Source organism: Eurosta solidaginis, chromosome X, assembly GCF_040869045.1.
Source record: "Eurosta solidaginis isolate ZX-2024a chromosome X, ASM4086904v1, whole genome shotgun sequence".
Classification (NCBI taxonomy): Eukaryota; Metazoa; Arthropoda; class Insecta; order Diptera; family Tephritidae; genus Eurosta; species Eurosta solidaginis.
This window is the reverse complement of record NC_090324.1, coordinates 94,544,348-94,564,174: the sequence shown is the minus strand read 5'-3', so window position 1 is coordinate 94,564,174 and position 19,827 is coordinate 94,544,348. Positions and strand designations below refer to the sequence as shown.

The 19,827-nt window shown below is 41.1% G+C and overlaps 1 protein-coding gene across 15 annotated transcripts in view; it reads right to left on the bottom strand.

Annotated features, from left to right (window-relative positions):
• The window catches only part of ey (eyeless), a 2,912,801-nt gene that overhangs the window by 1,609,352 nt on the left and 1,283,622 nt on the right, over nucleotides 1-19,827 (bottom strand). For all 15 annotated transcript variants that reach the window (XR_010947866.1, XR_010947867.1, XM_067758165.1 and 12 more), the window contains one exon: nucleotides 7,418-7,583. Coding sequence is in view for 13 of the 15 variants with exons in the window: in XM_067758165.1 (XP_067614266.1) it covers nucleotides 7,418-7,583 (166 nt within the window). In the remaining 2 variants the exon portion in view is untranslated. The remainder of the gene's footprint in view (nucleotides 1-7,417; nucleotides 7,584-19,827) is intronic.

Sequence of the window (19,827 nt, the reverse complement as noted above, 5' to 3'; positions counted from 1 at the left end):
TTGACCTTATGGCCGCCGACCTTATGTCACCACACCATCACGTTAATGCATTGTCATCGGTCCTTAATACATATGCAAAGTTTCAAATTAATCAGACTTCTAGAAACCGGTGAAAATTAAGCTCAAAGATTCTGTTACATAGATACAGGCGAAGCTAATAAGAGCGTGTTAAAAAAGGGCTCCAGTATGTTCTTTCGTATATGTGCCATGCATCCAATTCTATCATTAATACAGAAATGTGTTTTTCGCATTATATGCAAGGTTCAAATCTATGGCCATTTGGGGTGGTCAAAAGTTCAATTGACCTTATGCCCGTTAACCTTATGTCACCCCACCATCACATTATAGCATTGTCATTGACCCTTGATACGTGTGCAAAGTTTCCATCAATCTTATGGCCATTCAAAGTGGTAATAAGACCAATTGACTTTATTGCCGTTGACCTTGTGTCACCACACCATCACATTATTGCATTGTCATCGAACCTTGATACGTGTGCAAAGTTTCAATCATACTTATGGCCATTCAAAGTGGTAATAAGGCCAATTGACCTTATGGCCGTTGATCTTATGTCACCCCACCATCACATTATTGCATTTTCATAGAGGCTTTATACGTGTGCAAAGTTTCAATCAAACTTATGGCCATTCAAAGTGTTAATAAGGCCAATGGACCTTATGGCCGATGATCTTATGTCACCTAACCATCACATTAATGCATTGTCATCGACCCTTGATACGTGTGCAAAGTTTCCATCAAACTTATGGCCATTCAAAGTGGTAATAAGGCCAATTGACCTTATGGCCGTTGACCTTATGTCACTACACCATCACATTAATGCATTTTCATCGAGCCTTGATACGTGTGCAAAGTTTCAATCAAACTCATGGCCATTCAAAGTGGTAATAAGGCCAATTGACCTTATGGCCGTTGACCTTATGTCACCACACCATCACATTATTGCATTGTCATCGAGCCTTGATACGTGTGCAAAGTTTCAATCAAACTTACGGCCATTCAAAGTGGTAATAAGGCCAACTGATCTTATGGCCGTTGACCTTATTTCACCACACGATCACATTATTGCATTGTCATCGAGCCTTGATACGTGTGCAAAGTTTCAATCAAACTTACGGCCATTCAAAGTGGTAATAAGGCCAACTGATCTTATGGCCGTTGACCTTATTTCACCACACGATCACATTATTGCATTGTCATCGAGCCTTGATACGTGTGCAAAGTTTTAATCAAACTTATGGACATTCAAAGTGGTAATAAGGCCAATTTACCTTATGGCCGTTGACCTTATGTCACCACACCATCACATTAATGCATTTTCATCGAGCCTTGATACGTGTGCAAAGTTTCAATCAAACTCATGGCCATTCAAAGTGGTAATAAGGCCAATTGACCTTATGGCCGTTGACCTTATGTCACCACACCATCACATTAATGCATTTTCATCGAGCCTTGATACGTGTGCAAAGTTTCAATCAAACTCATGGCCATTCAAAATGGTAATAAGGCCAATTGACCTTATGGCCGTTGACCTTATGTCACCACACCATCACATTATTGCATTGTCATCGAGCCTTGATACGTGTGCAAAGTTTCAATCAAACTTACGGCCATTCAAAGTGGTAATAAGGCCAACTGATCTTATGGCCGTTGACCTTATTTCACCACACGATCACATTATTGCATTGTCATCGAGCCTTGATACGTGTGCAAAGTTTCAATCAAACTTACGGCCATTCAAAGTGGTAATAAGGCCAACTGATCTTATGGCCGTTGACCTTATTTCACCACACGATCACATTATTGCATTGTCATCGAGCCTTGATACGTGTGCAAAGTTTTAATCAAACTTATGGACATTCAAAGTGGTAATAAGGCCAATTTACCTTATGGCCGTTGACCTTATGTCACCACACCATCACATTAATGCATTGTCATCGAGCCTTGATACGTGTGCAAAGTTTCAATCAAACTTATGGCAATTCAAAGTGGTAATAAGGCCAATTGACCTTGTGGCCGCTGACCTTATGTCACCACACCATCACAATAATGCATTGTCATCGAGCCCTGATACGTGTGCAAAGTTTCAATCAAACGTATGGCCATTCAAAGTGGTAGTAAAGCCAATTGACCTTATGGCCGTCGACCTTTCCCGTAGTGGGATGGCAGGCATTTCCGCATGGCCAGCAACCGCCGACCACGCAAGCGAAGATCCCTGCGCAACTGGGAAATCGGGAAAATGATTGTCCAGTAAAAGTCTCAGGGACTATTCGCTACTCATCGACCAGTCCCCACCATCATCTCTCAGATACCCCCGAGGGGCGGGATTCCTAGAGAGTATTTTTCTAAGCCTCGCGGATTCATTGCAGCCCTCTACGTTTTCGCAGAAGCTTCGCCATGAATCTCGCTTGGCTAACCTTATTTCATATTTATAAATGCCCAGACTCACCTTATAGAGCTCCCAGTCCGAGGGTAGTTTACTCCTCCTGGCTCTGTTAAAGAGCCGCCTACTGGACGCTCTTAGGTCGTCAAGGGAATCAGACCACCAGGGCGGCTTGCCCTTCCCCCTATAAGTTTTCAGTGGGCAGGACTGTTGAAAGGCGCTATTGCTTGCCAAGGTGAAGTTTTCCACCAGACCGTCTATTTCAGATTCGGACAGGTCCGAACCAACGATAGGCGCCTCAGGCAATAGCTCTCCCAACTTCCTACAATACAAGTCCCAGTTGGTACTTTTAGGGTTCCTAAAAGATATTTTACCGGGACGTTCTTCATTCACCGAGAACTGAATATATCGGTGATCAGACAAAGAGTGCTCGTTGAGAACCCTCCATCCAGATATCCGATTCCAGTTCTCTGCTAACCAGGGTGAGGTCCAGGACCTCCTCCCTTACCGCAGTAATAAAAGTCGGGTCATTCCCCCTATTACATATACAAAGTCCCTCATCTACAATAAAAGGAAATAAAGACTCACCTCTGGTGTTCATCCGAGCTCCCCCATATGCTATGGTGTGCATTAGCATCGGCACCAATGATTACGCCAACACCTCTCCGCCTTGCTTCAGCGGTGATTTCGCCCAGTATCACAGGCGGTGGTCCCGTTACGTCCCCATGGGGCATATACGCTGAGACCACCCACAATTTGTTACTGCCTCGCTCGAGGCAGACCGTGGTTACGTCAGCATTGCTGAAATTAGAGAGAATAAAAGCTTTAAATTCCTTTTTAATAAGCACACAGGATCTAGGCCTACCTGCCTCCCCATGCCCCAAGGTGTTGAATTTTCCCGTCCTTAATCCAGAAATTTTTCCGCCGTTACTACTCAGCCACGGCTCCTGGACAAGGACTATATCCACTCCGCCTTTCTCAAGACAGAGCAACAAGTTTGCGGAAGCCGCCTTAGAATGCTGAAGATTGATTTGACGGATTTCCATCAACACCACCCTTCTTCTTCTGCACCCCATCCTTGGCGGCTTCGCCCTCGGAGACTAGGAGATCCTCCTCTCCCCCTCGTGTCAGAGAGAGGACCGGTGGACTCTGCGTTTAGCAGAATCAGCACTTGCCGACGTGGCCCAACAGCCTCCTCTACTCTGAGGACCCTCCAGTTATGCGTCGGAAGGTTCGGGTTGCAGTAACGCATTAATTCAAGTATTTTCTCCGGCTGAGATGGCCCGGCAGGCAACCACACCCGAGCCCTCGGTCGAAGGGGGAGATCCCTCCGTTCCACGGCCTCGAGTCTGGCTCCCCTCCAGACCTCCCCAACCAAAGAAATTATTTTCTTAAAGATACAGGCCGACCGCTCGTCAGCACAAGTAATCAGTCTAAAACCATGATACCACCCCGAGTATTCGAAGCATGGCCGCGTACCTGGGCTCTCCATAACAGCGGTCATATAGGCCGCTGATATGGCGCTGGTGACCCACGGCCACTCCTCTCGGGAGATGGCACAATCCTCCCTACTCCTATCCAGGACTCCGAGGGTGATGGAGCCCGCTCGTTTAGCGATTTCGCTAAACGAAATTGCGTCCCCACCTCCTCGGGCCCTTTTTGTCGTTGAGGCATTCCGCTCATCCGACCTTTGCCGCTTCATAGCCCCCAAACCCTGCTGCTCACCCGCATCGTTCGACACCGGTGTGTGGTCGTCGCAAGCTACGACGCTCCTGGCCCACTCCAGCGTCCGGGAATGCTTCTCAGACATCTGAGCTGCATCTCTTCCGCCGTAGCGCTCCAAGATCTTCTCAGCTAGGCGCCGATCACCCAGAGCTTTCCTACGCGGCGTCGATCGCCTACCTTTCCCGGCAGGCTTCGACCCCAGGGCTCCCGTTGGGAAAGCTCCTCGCGACAGGGCTTCCTTACTAGTACTGGGCTGGTCCGTCGCATTCGCCGGACCTCTGCCTTTCCCTGTCACAGCCCCATATGGGCCTGCATTGGGTGTCGGTTTCGACACCCCTCCACTACCCGAACTACCCGTACCTACGGGGTTTGAAACCAAACCCCTGCGCTGATCCGTCTGATCAGCCCTTTTGACCCGCCGGGAGCTTTCCCGGCTGGCGGCGACCTGCTTCGGGGCACTCTCCGCACCTGTCGCGTCCCTCGCACCATGACGACCTACTTAACTAACGCCAAATTTTTTCTTAGCTGGTCCTCGTTCTCCTAGCTTCTTATGCCACGATCTTGTTTTATTCCACTCCGTTGTTTGCGGTTTCTCAGTTGTCTGCGATGTCTTTAGATCTATTCACAATTTTCAATTCTTATTCATTCGTTTTGGCTTTCTCCTTGTTCTCCTTGTTTGCAGGATCCTGTTTTTATTACACTCCGTTATGCGTATTTTTGCAGTTTCTTAGATGGCTGCGATGTCTTTCTCACAGTTTTCAATTCTTATTTGTTCTCCCTATTCATATTTATACTTTCACGGCTTTTGCGTAACGTTTACGTCTGGGAGTCTTGTGTTACATGAATTTTCGTTGCTTTGCGCGAGTTTCCCTTACGTCATCGTAGTTGTTACGGTTTTTACCGTTTCACTGAGGTTTTCACTCCACTTTTAATACTAGGATGTCTGCCTATATTTCAAGCAGCAGACGAAGGATTTATTATGAGTCTGCCAGTTTAATTCAGCAGCTCAAGACTGGCAGGATCGCCATATAATAAAATAAGGTAAAGTAAGTTTCGAGTGATGCCGTTTTTCGGCATCAAAAAAATAAATGAATGTCTTTATTAAAATATTTTCGGTCTATTTATACTGAGATATTACAAACAAATTCTTATGTATTACTTATTTACTATGTTGCTTATTTAAAAAAAATTAAAAAAATAAATGTAAGGCGCGATAATCTCCGAAGAGATCTAAGGCCGAGCTTCTCTTCCAATTTGCGTCGTGCTCCTCTTTATTTTCCCTACAAATTGGCCGGACGGGACCTACATGTTTTATGCCGACTCCGAAGGGCATCTGCAAGGCAGATGATTTTTCACTGAGAGCTTTTCATGGCAGAAATACACCCGGGGCGCTCGCCAAACACTGCCGAGGGGTGACCCCGCTGAGAAAAATTATCTTCTAATTGAAATACCTAATTCTAAAATTTTGATGTTGCTTTTCACGGGGTGTGAACACAGGGCATACGGTATGGTAGGCGGAGCACGCTACCATCACACCACGGTGGCCGCCGATGTTGCTTATTTACTTTGATTCTAAGCCTAACAACAGCATGTAGTCAAACGTGCGCATGCACATTCACACACACATGCATATAGTTGCGAAGCGTGAGAGCTTGCTGGTGCACCCGAATACGCAAACTCAGCAACAATTTTAGTTGTTTGCATTTTGTTTACGTTATCAGTGAGCAGCTCAAAAGCCACGTGTGCTAAGTGTTTTGTAAGTATACATGTATGTATGAATGCATTAATTCTGGCTACGTTAAAGTGGTTACGACAGCACCAAACAAATATCAAATTTATTGTTCATTCGTTACAGCCTTGAAAAAGAAATCATTAAGACACTTGAAGTCAAAGATGTAAAGCTATAGAAAATCGTCAACGACGGACAGCAATAGAATTTGTCAAACTGGTGGTAGGTAATTAACCACATTACCTACTCGAAGATTAATAAAAAACGCGGTGTTTTCGTTGAAATTTCACAAAAAAGTAAATGAAAACGTTAAAAGATAGTTAAATTGTAGTTATTACAAATGAAGGGAATGAATATAATAAGAGCTACCAGTCTGCTACGAGTGGCGAGTAACACGCTGGAAATTCAAAAAATGCATGCCTAGTGTTTTCTAAGAGGGACATTTTTAATTGTCTCGCATTTATCCATGCCTGTAGGCACCTTGTGCAACTGTGATTTTCGGAAAGAGAATTAATTAATTAATTAAATACAGTCGGAAAAATAAACACAAACACCGCACGAAAATGTATAGAAGATATGTTAGGAACATCTCGCCCAAAAAAAAAAAAACCAGCTACTACCTCGAAGAAAACATTTAGCAAATGGCTACAAGTAACGAGTGACGTCTCTTATTATATTTATCCTCTTTGGTTATTATATCAAAATAATAATTTTCTAGCGTTGGAATTGACGAATTATATGCCACATTTCCCCAATGGTGAATGTCGTACCCCCAACCTTTGATGGTTTACTGCTTCCCCAAATTCGTTCGGTTGGCGGTTCTCTATTTTTATATGTTCTCTGCTTAAAGTACTAAAGCTTTATTAAGTTCAGCAAAAATTGTGTTTTATATGTTCTTCCTCCAAATATTTTCTCGTTAAATACATAAAACGAAAATGTCATAATCGTGGGTAGTTAACGCAGTAAAATAAATGAATTAAAATTGTAATATATCAACCCAGAAGGGTCCAACGAACACGTTCTATATTTTCTCAAAAATCTTAAGCATGTTAATATCTCATCCCATACTATATAGACATATATATATTTTCAGTGATCTTTTTAAATCAATTTGTTGAAGATCGCATACCGTATGAAAAAAAAAAACAATTTTAAATTTTGTAAATAAGTAATATAATTTATAGTTTGAAGCTGTTAACCACTTTAAATATTTGTAATTAAACTGAGGCATTGAATATATTAAAGTCATTACTAAGTAGGTTCAAAATTATTTAGTTTTCTTCCTTATTCATTGTGTCCGCAGAACACTACTTTAAAATAGTAAAAAAAAGTGAAAGAAAAAGTTAACGGTTAAATAAAAACAAATTACGAAACGTCAATACTACTTATTTAAGGTCTCACAGCTTTTTGTTTTAATGTGAAAATTATTATTTATGGCTGAAGCTTTTATTGCCGCATTCAAGGAAAATGCGATTGGTTCAACTGTAAAAAAATATTACTCTTTACTGAACCCTTTTAAGCTCCAAAATAACATATATATGTGATGAGTTTGTGTTACTAACCTTCCTAAAATCTTGCTAACGCATCCATTTGAAACTTGTAATATACGCGATATGTCACATGGTCGGGCACCTGAGTGTGCCAACTCAACAATTTTCTGTCGAGTAGAATCGGGAAGCGGTCTTCCCCCAACGAAAACGCCACCTAATTGATTAACTCCACTGTGACCTGCATTGAGAGAATAATATACTTATTATTTTCAAATTAGACATATTTGGTGGATTTTTTTATACCTTTCTTGAAAATGAAATGGTATATTAACATCGCCACGAATCTTAAAATTGAAAGTCCCTGAAGGAAATTAGGTTAACCCCCTAATAATTAATGCCATGATTAAGCCATATACGCTTGTCCGTCTGTCTGTTTGTATGCAAACTAGTCCCTCAATTTTTGAGATTTCTTGATAAAATTTGGCTAGCGGGTATATTTAGGTGTCCGATTAGACATTTTTCGGAACGGGCCGGATCGGAGCACTTTAGCATATTTTAACACAGAAAAGGGGATTTTTGTCATATCTTCCTCAATTTATCAGACTGAAGCTTCAAACTTCACCATATTCTTTCGAATATTGTACATATTGTTTTCTGAAAAAATGAATGAGATCGGTCTTATATATAGGATATATCCCCCACAACTGATTGTTCAGATAAGAAGCTTTTCGTAATTACTGCCCAATTTAACAGCTGGCGGCTTCAAATTTCACCCAATGCTTACGTATAGTCCACTCATTATTGTCTGAAAACTTTTTATAGATCAGTGGTATATATAGTATATATCTCATGCAACCGATAGTTCAGATAAGAAACTTTCGGTAATTTCTGCCCCATTTCTGCTTCAAATTTCACCAAATGCTTACGTTTACAGCATATATTATTGGATGAAAAAATTAATGAGATCGGTCGTATATATGGTATGTATCCCATACAACCGATTGTTCAGATAAGAAACTTTTCGTAATTTCTGCCCCATTTTAACAGCTAGACCCTTCAAATTTCACCATATGCTTTCGTATATATCAAATATTGTTGTCTGCAAATTTTGAAGACAATTGTTCAGATAAGAAACTTTTCGCAATTTCTACACCATTTTAACATCTATTTAATTTAATTTTACCGAATGCTTACATATAGAGCATTCATTGTTGTGAGAAAAAATTGTATAGATCGGTGGTATATATAGTATATGTATATCCCATACAACCGATTGTTTAGATAAGAAACTTTTCGTAATTTCTGCCCCATTTTAACAGCTAGAAGCTTTAAATTTCAAAAATACTTACGTTAATCTATATATATAAAATTCAAATTATGTATGTAGGTTTAGATCGAGTTGCTTCCTAAATGGGTCGACCGATCACAACCAAATTTGCACAGCCCACTAGAAACCTTCCAAGGATAGCCATAGGGTAAAAATAATATCGATATATAAAATATAAAAGGGGCGTGGCACCTCCCATGCAAAATTAATATTTGGTACTACATAACTCTGAAGGTATTCATGCTAGAACATTGAAATTCAGTAAGGAGTTATATGAGCTCAATCCCTAACACCCCCAAGAAAATGTGGGGTGGGGGATAAGGGGGCGTGGCACCTCCCATATAAATGGAATTTATCATACTGCATATCTCTGGATGTAGTAATGGTAGGATAATGAAAATTGGTAAGGAGCTATATGAGGTTAAGTCCTAACACTTCCAGTAAAATGTGGAATTGGGGAAAAGGGGGCGTGGCAAATTTTTTTTGTTAACTTCAGTCTATTCACATCTTCTATCTATATATATTAAGCCGGGGAGGCAAAAAAATCGCCCATTGCTCTGTGAAAATCATATTCTAGGGATCAAAATAAGAAACTTTGCCGAAGGAACCATACCTCTAAAACGAATTCTGATGCCCCCCCCCCCTCCCTTGGGTCGTAGGGGCAAATTTTGAAAAATCCCACTTTGAAATGCCTATGTTTGTTCTTTTTGGAGTTTATTTTTCTCTTTAGAAATTTATTTAGTCAGAACATATGTAATTGAAAAAATGAATTTAACTTAGTAATAGAAAAGAAATAAAAAAAAATTATTGGAAATTAGCGTTTTTACAACCCCCTTTTAAAACCAAGGCATCACTGTGACGCATTTGCATGTCGTAAACATAGTTGTGTGGGTTTTTTATTCAACCGTTTTAAAAAATGAAGGTATCACTGTGACACAATTGCAGATCGTAAAATTTCGTGTGTTGTTTTTTTTAAGCCACTACAAGACACAGCAGGTAGAATTGAAATTGCCCCTACCCAAAAGTTCGACCCAAAGGGGGGACATCAGAATTCGTTTTAGAGGTATGGTTCCTTCGGCAAAGTTTCTTATTTTGATCCCTAGAAAACGATTTTCACAGAGCAATGAGCGATTTTTAAATCGACCCGCCCTAATATATATGTATATAAAGTTAAAATTATGAATGTTTGTATGTAGGTATAAATCGGGAAGTAAGGAAGGCTAAGTTCGGGTGTATCCCAACATTACATACTCAGTTGAGAGCTATGGAGACAAAATAGGGGAAAATCACCTCGTAGTAAAATGAACCTAGGGTAACCCTGGAATGTGTTTGTATGACATGTGTACCAAATGGAAGGTATTAAGAGGATTTTAAGAGGGAGTGGGCCATAGTTCTATAGGTGGACGCCTTTTCGAGATATCGCCATAAAGGTGGACCAGGGGCGACTATGGAATTTGTTTGTACGATATGGGTATCAAATGAAAAGTGTTAATGAGTATTTTAAAAGGGAGTGGGCCTAAGTTCTATAGGAGGACGCCTTTTCGAGATATCGCCGTAAAGGTGGACCAGGGCTGACTCTAGAATTTGTTTGTACGATATGGGCATCAAACGAAAGGTGATAATGAGTATTTTAAAAGGGAGTGGGCCTTAGTTCTATAGGTGGACGCCTTTTCGAGATATCGCCATAAAGGTGGACCAGGGGCGACTATGGAATTTGTTAGTACGATATGGGTATCAAATGAAAAGTGTTAATGAGTATTTTAAAAGGGAGTGGGTCTTAGTTCTATAGGTGGAAGCCTTTTCGAGATATCGCCATAAAGGTGGACCAGGGGTGTCTCTAGAATTTGTTTGTACGATATGGGTATCAAATGAAAGGTGTTAATGAGTATTTTAAAAGGGCGTGGGCCTTAATTCTATAGGTTGACGCCTTTTCGAGATATCGCCATAAAGGTGGACCAGGGGCGACTATGGAATTTGTTTGTACGATATGGGTATCAAATGAAAAGTGTTAATGAGCATTTTAAAAGGGAGTGGGCCTTAGTTCTATAGGTGGACGCCTTTTCGGAATATCGTTATAAAGGTGGACCAGGGTTGACTCTAGAATGCTTTTGTACAATATGGGTATCAAATGAAAGGTGTTAATGAGTATTTTAAAAGGGCGTGGGCCTTAGTTCTATAGCCGGACGCCTTTTCGAGATATTGCCATATAGGTGCACCAGGGGTGACCTTAGAATGCTTTTGTACAATATGGGTATCAAATGAAAGGTGTTAATAAGTATTTTAAAAGGGCGTGGGCCTTAGTTCTATAGGTGGACGCCTTTTCGAAATATTGCCATAAAGGTGCACCAGGGGTGACTCTAAAATGCTTTTGTACAATATGGGTATCAAACAAAATGTGTTAATAAGTATTTTAAAAGGGAATGGGCCTTAGTTCTAATCGAGGACGCCTTTTCGGGATATCGTTATAAAGGTGGACCAGGGGTGACTCTAGAATGCGTTTGTACAATGTGGATATGGAATGAAAAGTGTTAATGTGTATTTTAAAAGGGAGTGGGCCTTAGTTCTATAGGTAGACGCCTTTTCGAGATATTGCCATAAAGGTGCACCAGGGGTGACTCTAGAATGCTTTTGTACAATATGGGTATCAAATGAAAGGTGTTAATGAGTATTTTAAAAGGGAGTGGGCCTTAGTTCTATAGGTGGACGCCTTTTCAAAATATTGCCATAAAGGTGCACCAGGGGTGACTCTAGAATGCTTTTGTACAATATGGGTATCAAATGAAAGGTGTTAATGAGTATTTTAAATGGGGGTGGGCCTTAAATCTATAAGTGGACGTATTTTCGAGATATCGCCATAAAGATGGACCAGAGCTGACTCTAGAATTTGTTTGTACGATATGGGCATCAAACGAAAGGTGATAATGAGTATTTTAAAAGGGAGTGGGCCTTAGTTCTATAGGTGGACGCCTTTTCGAGATATCGCCATAAAGGTGGACCAGGGGTGACTCTATAATGTGTTTGTACGATATTGGTATCAAATTAAAGGTATTAATGAGGGTTTTAAAAGGTAGTGGTGGTAGTTGTATATGTGAAGGCTTTTTTGAGATATCGACCAAAATGTGGACCAGGGTAACCCAGAACATCAGCCGTCGCGTACCGCTAATTTATTTTTATATGTAATACCACGAACAGTTATCCTTCCAAGATTCCAAGGGCTTTTGATTTCGCCCTGCAACACTTTTTCATTTTCTTCTACTTAATATGGTAGATGTCACACCCATTTTACACAGTTTTTTTCTAAAGTTATATTTTGCGTCAATAGACCAATCCAATTACCATGTTTCATCCCTTTTTTCGTATTTGGTATATTATTATGGAATTTTTTTAATTTTTAGTAATTTTCGATATCGAAAAAGTGGGCGTCGTCATAGTCGGATTTCGGCCATTTTTTACACCAATATAAAGTGAGTTCAGATAAGTACGTGAACTGAGTTTAGTAAAGATATATCGATTTTTGCTCAAGTTATCGTGTTAAAGGCCGAGCGGAAGGACAGACGGTAGACTGTGTATAAAAACTGGGCGTGGCTTCAACCGATTTCGCCCTTTTTCACAGAAAACAGTTACCGTCCTAGAATCTAAGACCATACCAAATTTCACACGGATTGGTAATGTTTTGTTCGACATATGGCATTAAGAGTATCTTAGACAAATTAAATGAAAAAGGGCGGAGCCACGCCCATTTTGAAAATTTCTTTTATTTTTGTATTTTGTTGCACCATACCATTACTGGAGTTGAATATTGACATAATTTACTTATATACTGTAAAGATATTAACTTTTCTTTTAAAATTTGACTTTAAACATTTTTTTTTTAAAAAGTGGGCGTGGTCGTTATCCGATTTTGCTAATTTTTTTTAAGCATACATATAGTAATAGGAGTAACGTTCCTGCCAAATGTCATCATGATATCTTCAACAACTGCCAAATTAACGCTTGCAAAACTTCTAAATTACCTTCTTTTAAAAGTGGGCGATGCCACCCCCATTGTCCAAAATTTTACTTATTTGCTATTCTGCGTCATATGTTCAACGCACCTACCAAGTTTCATCGCTCTATCCCTCTTTGGTAATGAATTATCGCAATTTTTCGATTTTTCGAAATTTTCGATATCGAAAAAGAGGGCGTGGTTATAGTCCTATATCGTTCGTTTTAAATAGCGATCTGAGATCAGCGCCCAGGAATCTACATACCAAATTTCGTCAAGATATATCAAAATTTACTCAAGTTATCGTGTTAACGGACAGACGGACGGACGGACATGGCTTAATCAAATTTTTTTTCGATACTGATGATTTTGATATATGGAAGTCTATATCTAACTCGATTCCTTTATACCTGTACAACCAACCGTTATCCAATCAAAGTTAATATACTCTGTGAGCTCTGCTCAACTGAGTATAATAATTATAAATAGTAAATATTCTGTGTTAATTTTATTGTCAGCTCTTAGTCCAAAAATCATTTAGTTGATGTGGCAAAATTTTTTTTTGATGTAATCCATCAATAATGATACATGAATGAGACGTCATTAATTCAATTTAATCAAATGTTTTAGTGGATTTTTTATAGGGGGCCCGTAAATTGTTTAGTCCCGGGCCCGGATTTTCTCTCCCGGGCCCTGCCATGACAGTCGCTGCAAGTTTTAGACGAACCCTTAAGAATTTAAGGTGTAAAGATCTTCCCAAAGGTAGTGCTTTCCTGTTACTAGCTGGAACAGCCGCTTTTTCGTATATAGACAGCTTTACGTACAAAAATTTACTCTCTTTAGGAATATGAGAGGGCGTTTTGGCGGAAACATTTCAGCAGCAGCTTTTGCTAAACAACTTCTTGAAATTAATTATGGCAAAATTCCTATTTCTTTACTAACAGATTTGATTTCTTTTCCTGCAAGTTTTTGCGAAATTATGACATCACCTCAAACTTTAATATCTAATATTTCTTCCAAATGTTGAATCTATCTTTACAAACTCTAAATTGCTTTGAGAAAAGGCATTTTGGGCACCCTAAAATATCACTAGGATGTTAATATCACTAGAACCAGGACAACTTATCACTCTTTTAACACAGTCGTGGAAGAGTCCCAAGCTATGCATATCCGATTGAGTTTATTAGCTCTTTTGAGCCATCAGAAATTTCTCCTCATCGTTTGATCCTTAAATAAAATTAAAGAAAAAAAAAATTTTTTTAAATAAGCTTTTATTATTTTGGTTAATAAAATAAACTATAAAGTAAACAATAAATTGACTCTAAAGAAATATAACACTTTATAAGTTCATTGTAAGCTTAAACGATAATTAGGCTTTTTCGTCTGCGACAAAAAAATTCTATATTGTACATAATTATATATTTTTAACATTAAAACTTTACACCTAAATTATTAAATCTTACAGTTTATATCACAGTCCAAATTGTTCTAATCTATATTTTAGATTTAATGCACAATTAATATGTGTGTGTTTGAGCGGCCAAATAATAACAGTAGTATTGCTAAAGTGCTGCTTATACTAGGTTCAAACACACACCAAATTGGCAATTTATACTGTTTGGGCAATTTATTACGCAATTTGTCATATAATAAATTGTAATAATAAATTGCCAATTTAAAAAAAATTGCGTAATAAATTGTTTCAACCTGCAAATGCAACATTGGAAAGTGTGTTTATTGAGCATATTTAAACGTCACTTACGCATGGCTGAACTATATGGTTGGCTCATTTCATCAGCTGATTTTATGTCTTTCATTTCACTGGAGTAGGGACTGTCAAAAGAAGATGGCAAAATCAAAATCAAAACAAAACATTGAACACATTTTCTTACAACACACAAAAATTTCAAAGTTTTATGTTTTCATTCCATTTCATTCACCTAATACCAACACGCACATTTTGACAGTCTCAACAAAGATATGTTGTTACTGTAGAGATGAGCCATCCAGCTATCAAATTACTATTGTGTAAGCTAAATAGAGTTGTATGAACACCACTCAATTTAAATCGAAATAGCCTCCATTTATTTTTCTTTTGAACATAGTATTAGTTGATGGAATCTCGCTAATTTCCTAGCGATGATCAGCAGATCCGTCAATATTTCGTTCAACGGACGCGCGAATTTGCCACATCTGCTCAAATTTTCCAAGATTTTCCATTCTTGATTTAACTTAAGCAAGCTGTTATGCCAATATTTTTCAGCCAGCTTTTTTCAAATAGGTAATTTTTCCAAAAGCAAAATAAATTACAGAAAAGTTTACAGAGTTAAACAGCCTTAAAAATTCAGCTATGTTGGTTATACACAGAAATACAGCAGAGGGTTGTGTCTCCGCTTTTCGCAAGCGTTGAGATTCACCACGCGTGACACGCGTGATTCACCACGTCCAAATATCAAAATCCACGGATAGGTACCGGCGGGTTTGTATGGGACTTAGGCTGTTATGCCAAAGTAAATACAAATCTTTACCGGTAACTGTCTTATCGATTAATTTATCGAATTCTAACAAAGTAATATTGCATTGTCATCGGAGTTATATATGTGTGCAAAATTTCAGCTCAATCGGACACCGGGAAGTGTATCAAATTTAACTTGCAAGATTCCATTACAGACAACAAAAGTGAAACTAAATAAAAGCTTATAAAAAGAGCCCATAATCTAATATCTAATATATCTAATATATATTATAAATGGGAAAGTTTGGATGTTAAGATGTTTGGATGTTTTAGATGTTTGGATGTTTGGATGTTTGGATGTTTGTCCAGACGTTTGTCTTTGTGACTCAATAACGCAAGAACGGCTGGACCGATTTGGATGAAATTTTGCACACATATAGCCAATAGTCTAGAAGGATCTACTAGCTATATATTTTTCAAAAGGGGCGTGGTCCCCGCCCCCTAGGAACAGTTATAATTTAATTATTATATTTTTTCGTCTTTGCGACTGAATCACGCCAGAATGGCTACACGGATTTTGATGAAATTTGGGACACAGACAGTAGTCTACTAGCGAAATTTTTTTCGAACATGGAAAGAGGGGTGGGGGTCCCACGACCCCTTCGAGAAATTATTTTTCATAATTTTTACACATTATAACTTTACGTATACTGGCCTTCACCAATATCACAGACTCAAGGGGTCAAATAAGTCGAGGGCTTACAAAGTAAACAGTGACACCCTCCGCCCGCCCCCTTTATCTCCCCCTCTGGTGTAAAATCCATAAATTGTTATAACTCAATCTAAATTTTCTCCTAAATCAATAGTTTTTGGTATCTGGTACATACAGAACGAGATCTAGACAATTTTGGAGGAACGATCAGTGGTCCTCTCCTTTTACTACCGACATCCGCCCTCCTTCAATTGTGTTTATTAGCACGCTTTTATTAGCTTTACCTGTATGTTTCTATCTAACTTTTTATTCGCTCCAATGCGCCTGCTGCCTTTTTAACATGGTTTATAATTAGCTTCACCTTATTTGTAATCCCGTAAGGGTCATATCGAGACCCTTCCGGGATCATTTCTGGATGGTTTTCGGGATCGGTCCGGGATTACGCCGGGGTAATTTCGGGACTTTTTCGGGACTATTTCGGGATCATTTTGGGACCCTTCCGGGATCATTTCTGTATAGTTTACGGGATCCGTCCGGGATCCCGTCGGGGTTATTTTGGAACATTTTCGGGACTATTCCGGAATCATTTCGGGACTATTTCGCGATCATTTGGGGACCCTTCCGGCATCATTTCTGGATGGTTTTCGGGATCCGTGCGGGATCTCGTCGGGGTCATATGGGGACTTTTTCGGGATCATTTGGGGGCTCTTCCGGCATCATTTCTGGATGGTTTTCGGAATCCGTCCGGGATATCGTCGGGGTCATTTGGGGACTTTTTCGGGATCATTTGAGCGCTCTTCCGGCATCATTTCTGGATGGTTTTCGGGATCCGTCCGGGATCTCGTCGGGGTCATTTGGGGACTTTTTCGGGATCATTTTGGGGCTCATCCGGCATCATTTCTGGATGGTTTTCGGGATCCGTCCGGGATCCCGTCGGGGTCATTTCGGGACTTTTTCGCGACTAATACGGGATCATTTGGGAACCCTTTCGGCATCATTTCTGGATGGTTTTCGGGATCCGTCCGGGATCCCATTAGGGTAATTTCGGGACTATTAGGGGATCAATTGGGGACCTTTCCGGCATCATTTCTGGATAATTTTCGGGATCCGTCCGGGATGCCGACGAGGTGATTTCGGGACTATTTCGGGATCATTTGGGATACCTACCGGCATCATTTCTGGATGGTTTTTGGGATTCGTCCGTGATCCCGTCGTGGTCCTTTCGGGATTTTTTTCGACTAATACGGGATCACTTGCGGACCCTTTCAGCATCATTTCTGGATAGTTGTCGGGATCCCGTCACGGTCATTTCGGGAATATTAGGGGATCATTTGAGGACCTTTCCGGCATCATTTCTGTATTGTTTTCGGAATCCTTTCGGGATCCCGTCAGGGTCATTTTGGGACTTTTTCGGGGCTAATACGGGATCATTTGGGGATCCTCTAGGGGTCGTTTCGTGACTTTTTCTGTTTTATTTCGGGATCATTTGGGGACCCTTGCGGCATAATTTCTTGATGGTTTGTCGGATCCATCAAGGTCATTTCGGGACCATTTTGGGATCATTTGGGGACCCTTTCGAGATCATTTCTGGATCCGTCCGGGATGCCGTAGGAGCCATTTCGGGATTTTTTGTTACTTTTCCGGGATAGTTTTTGGACCCTTCCGGGATCATTTCTGGATCTGTGCGGGATCCCATCTGGGTCATTTCCGGACTATTTCGGGATCATTTTGGGATCCTTCCGGAATCATTTCTGTATGGTTTTCGCGATCCGTCGTTGATTCCCTCGGAGCCATTTCGGAACCTTTTCTGGAGTATGTCGGGGCCATTTGGGGACTTTTTCGGGATCATTTGGGGCTCTTCCGGCATCATTTCTGGATGGTTTTCGGGATCCGTGCGGGATCTCGTCGGGGTCATTTGGGGACTTTTTCGGAATCATTTGGGGGCTCTTCCGGCATCATTTCTGGATGGTTTTCGGGATCCGTCCGGGATCCTATCAGGGTAATTTCGGGACTATTAGGGGATCATTTGTGGACCTTTCCGGCATCATTTCTGGATAATTTTCGGTATCCGTCCGGGATGCCGACGAGGTCATTTCGGGATTATTTCGGGATCATTTGGGATACCTACCGGCATCATTTCTGGATGTTTTTTGGGATTCATCCGGGATCCCGTCGGGGTCATTTCGGGACTTTTTCTCGACTAATACGGGATCATTTGCGGACCCTTTCGGCATAATTTCTGGATAGTTGTCGGGATCCGTTCGGGATCCCGTCACGGTCATTTCGGAACTATTAGGGGATCATTTGAGGACCTTTCCGGCATCATTTTTGGATAGTTTTTGGAATCCTTTCGGGATCCCGTCAGGGTCATTTCGGGGCTTTTTTGGGATCATTTAAGGATGGCTTTCAGGATTCGTCCGGGAACCCGTCAGGGTAATTTCTGGACTTTTCCGAGACTATTTCGGGATCATTTTGGGACCTTCCCAAGATCATTTCTGGATGGATTTCGGGATTTATCCGGGATGCCCTCAGGGTCATTTTGGGACTATTAGGTGAGCATTTGAGGACCGTTCCGGCATCGCCTCTGGATGGTTTTCGGTATCCGTTCAGATTCCCGTCGGAATAATTGCGGGACTTTTTCGGGATCATTGGGGTCCCTTCCGACATCATTTCTGGATGGTTTTTGGGATTCGTCCGGCATCCCGTCGGGGTCATTTCGGGACTTTTTCTCGACTAATACGGGATCATTTGCGGGCCCTTTCGATATCATTTCTGAATAGTTGTCGGGATCCGTTCGGGATTCCGTCAGGGTCTTTTCGGAACTATTGGGAGATCATTTGAGGACCTTTCCGGCATCATTTCTGGTTAGTTTTCGTGATCCTTCCCATCAGGGTCATTTCGGGACTTTTTCGGCATCATTTAAGATTGGTTTTCAGGATTCGTCCGGGTTCCGTCAGGGTAATTTCTGGACTTTTCCCAGACTATTTCGGGATAATTTTGGGACCCTCCCAAGATCATTTCTGGATGGATTTCGGGATCTGTCCGGGATGCCGTCAGGGTCATTTTGGGACTATTAGGTGATCATTTGAGGACTTTTTCGGCATCACTTCTGGATGGTTTTCGGTATCCGCTCAGGATCCCGTCGGAATTATTGCGGGACTTTTTCGGGATCATTTGGTGTCCCTTCCGGCATCATTTCTGGATGGTTTTTGGGATTCGTCCGGCATCCCGTCATGTTCATTTCGGGACTTTTTCTCGACTAATACGGGATCATTTGCGGGCCCTTTCGGCATCATTTCTAGATAGTTGTCAGGGTCTTTTCGGAACTATTAGGTGATCATTTGAGGACATTTCCGGCATCATTTCTGGATAGTTTTCGGGATCCTTTCGGGGTCCAGTCAGGGTCATTTCGGGACTTTCGGGATCATTTAGAGATGGCTTTCAGGATTCGTCCGGGAACCCGTCAGGGTAATTTCTGAACTTTTCCGAGACTATTTCGGGATAATTTTGGGACCTTCCCAAGATCATTTCTGGATGGATTTTGGGATCAGTCCGGGATGCCGCCAGGGTCATTTTGGTATTAGGTGATCATTTGAGGACCTTTCCGGCATCACTTCTGGATGGTTTTCGGTATCCGATCAGGATCCCCTCGGAATCATTGCGGGACTTTTTCGGGATCATTTGGGGTCCCTCCCAAGATCATTTCTGGATGGATTTCGGGCTCTGTCCGGGATCCCGTCAGGGTCACTTAGGGGTGCGTTCGAGATCCCGTCAGGGTCATTTCGGGACTTCTTCGGGACTATATCGGGATCATTTCTGGATGGTTTATGGGATCCGTCCATGACCCCTTAAGGGTCATTTCGGGACTATTAGGTGATCATTTGAGGACCTTTCCGGCATCACTTCTGGATGATTTTCGGTATCCGTTCGGGATCCCGTCGGAATCAATGCGGGACTTTTACGGAATAATTTGGGATTCCTTCCGGCATCATTTCTGGATGGT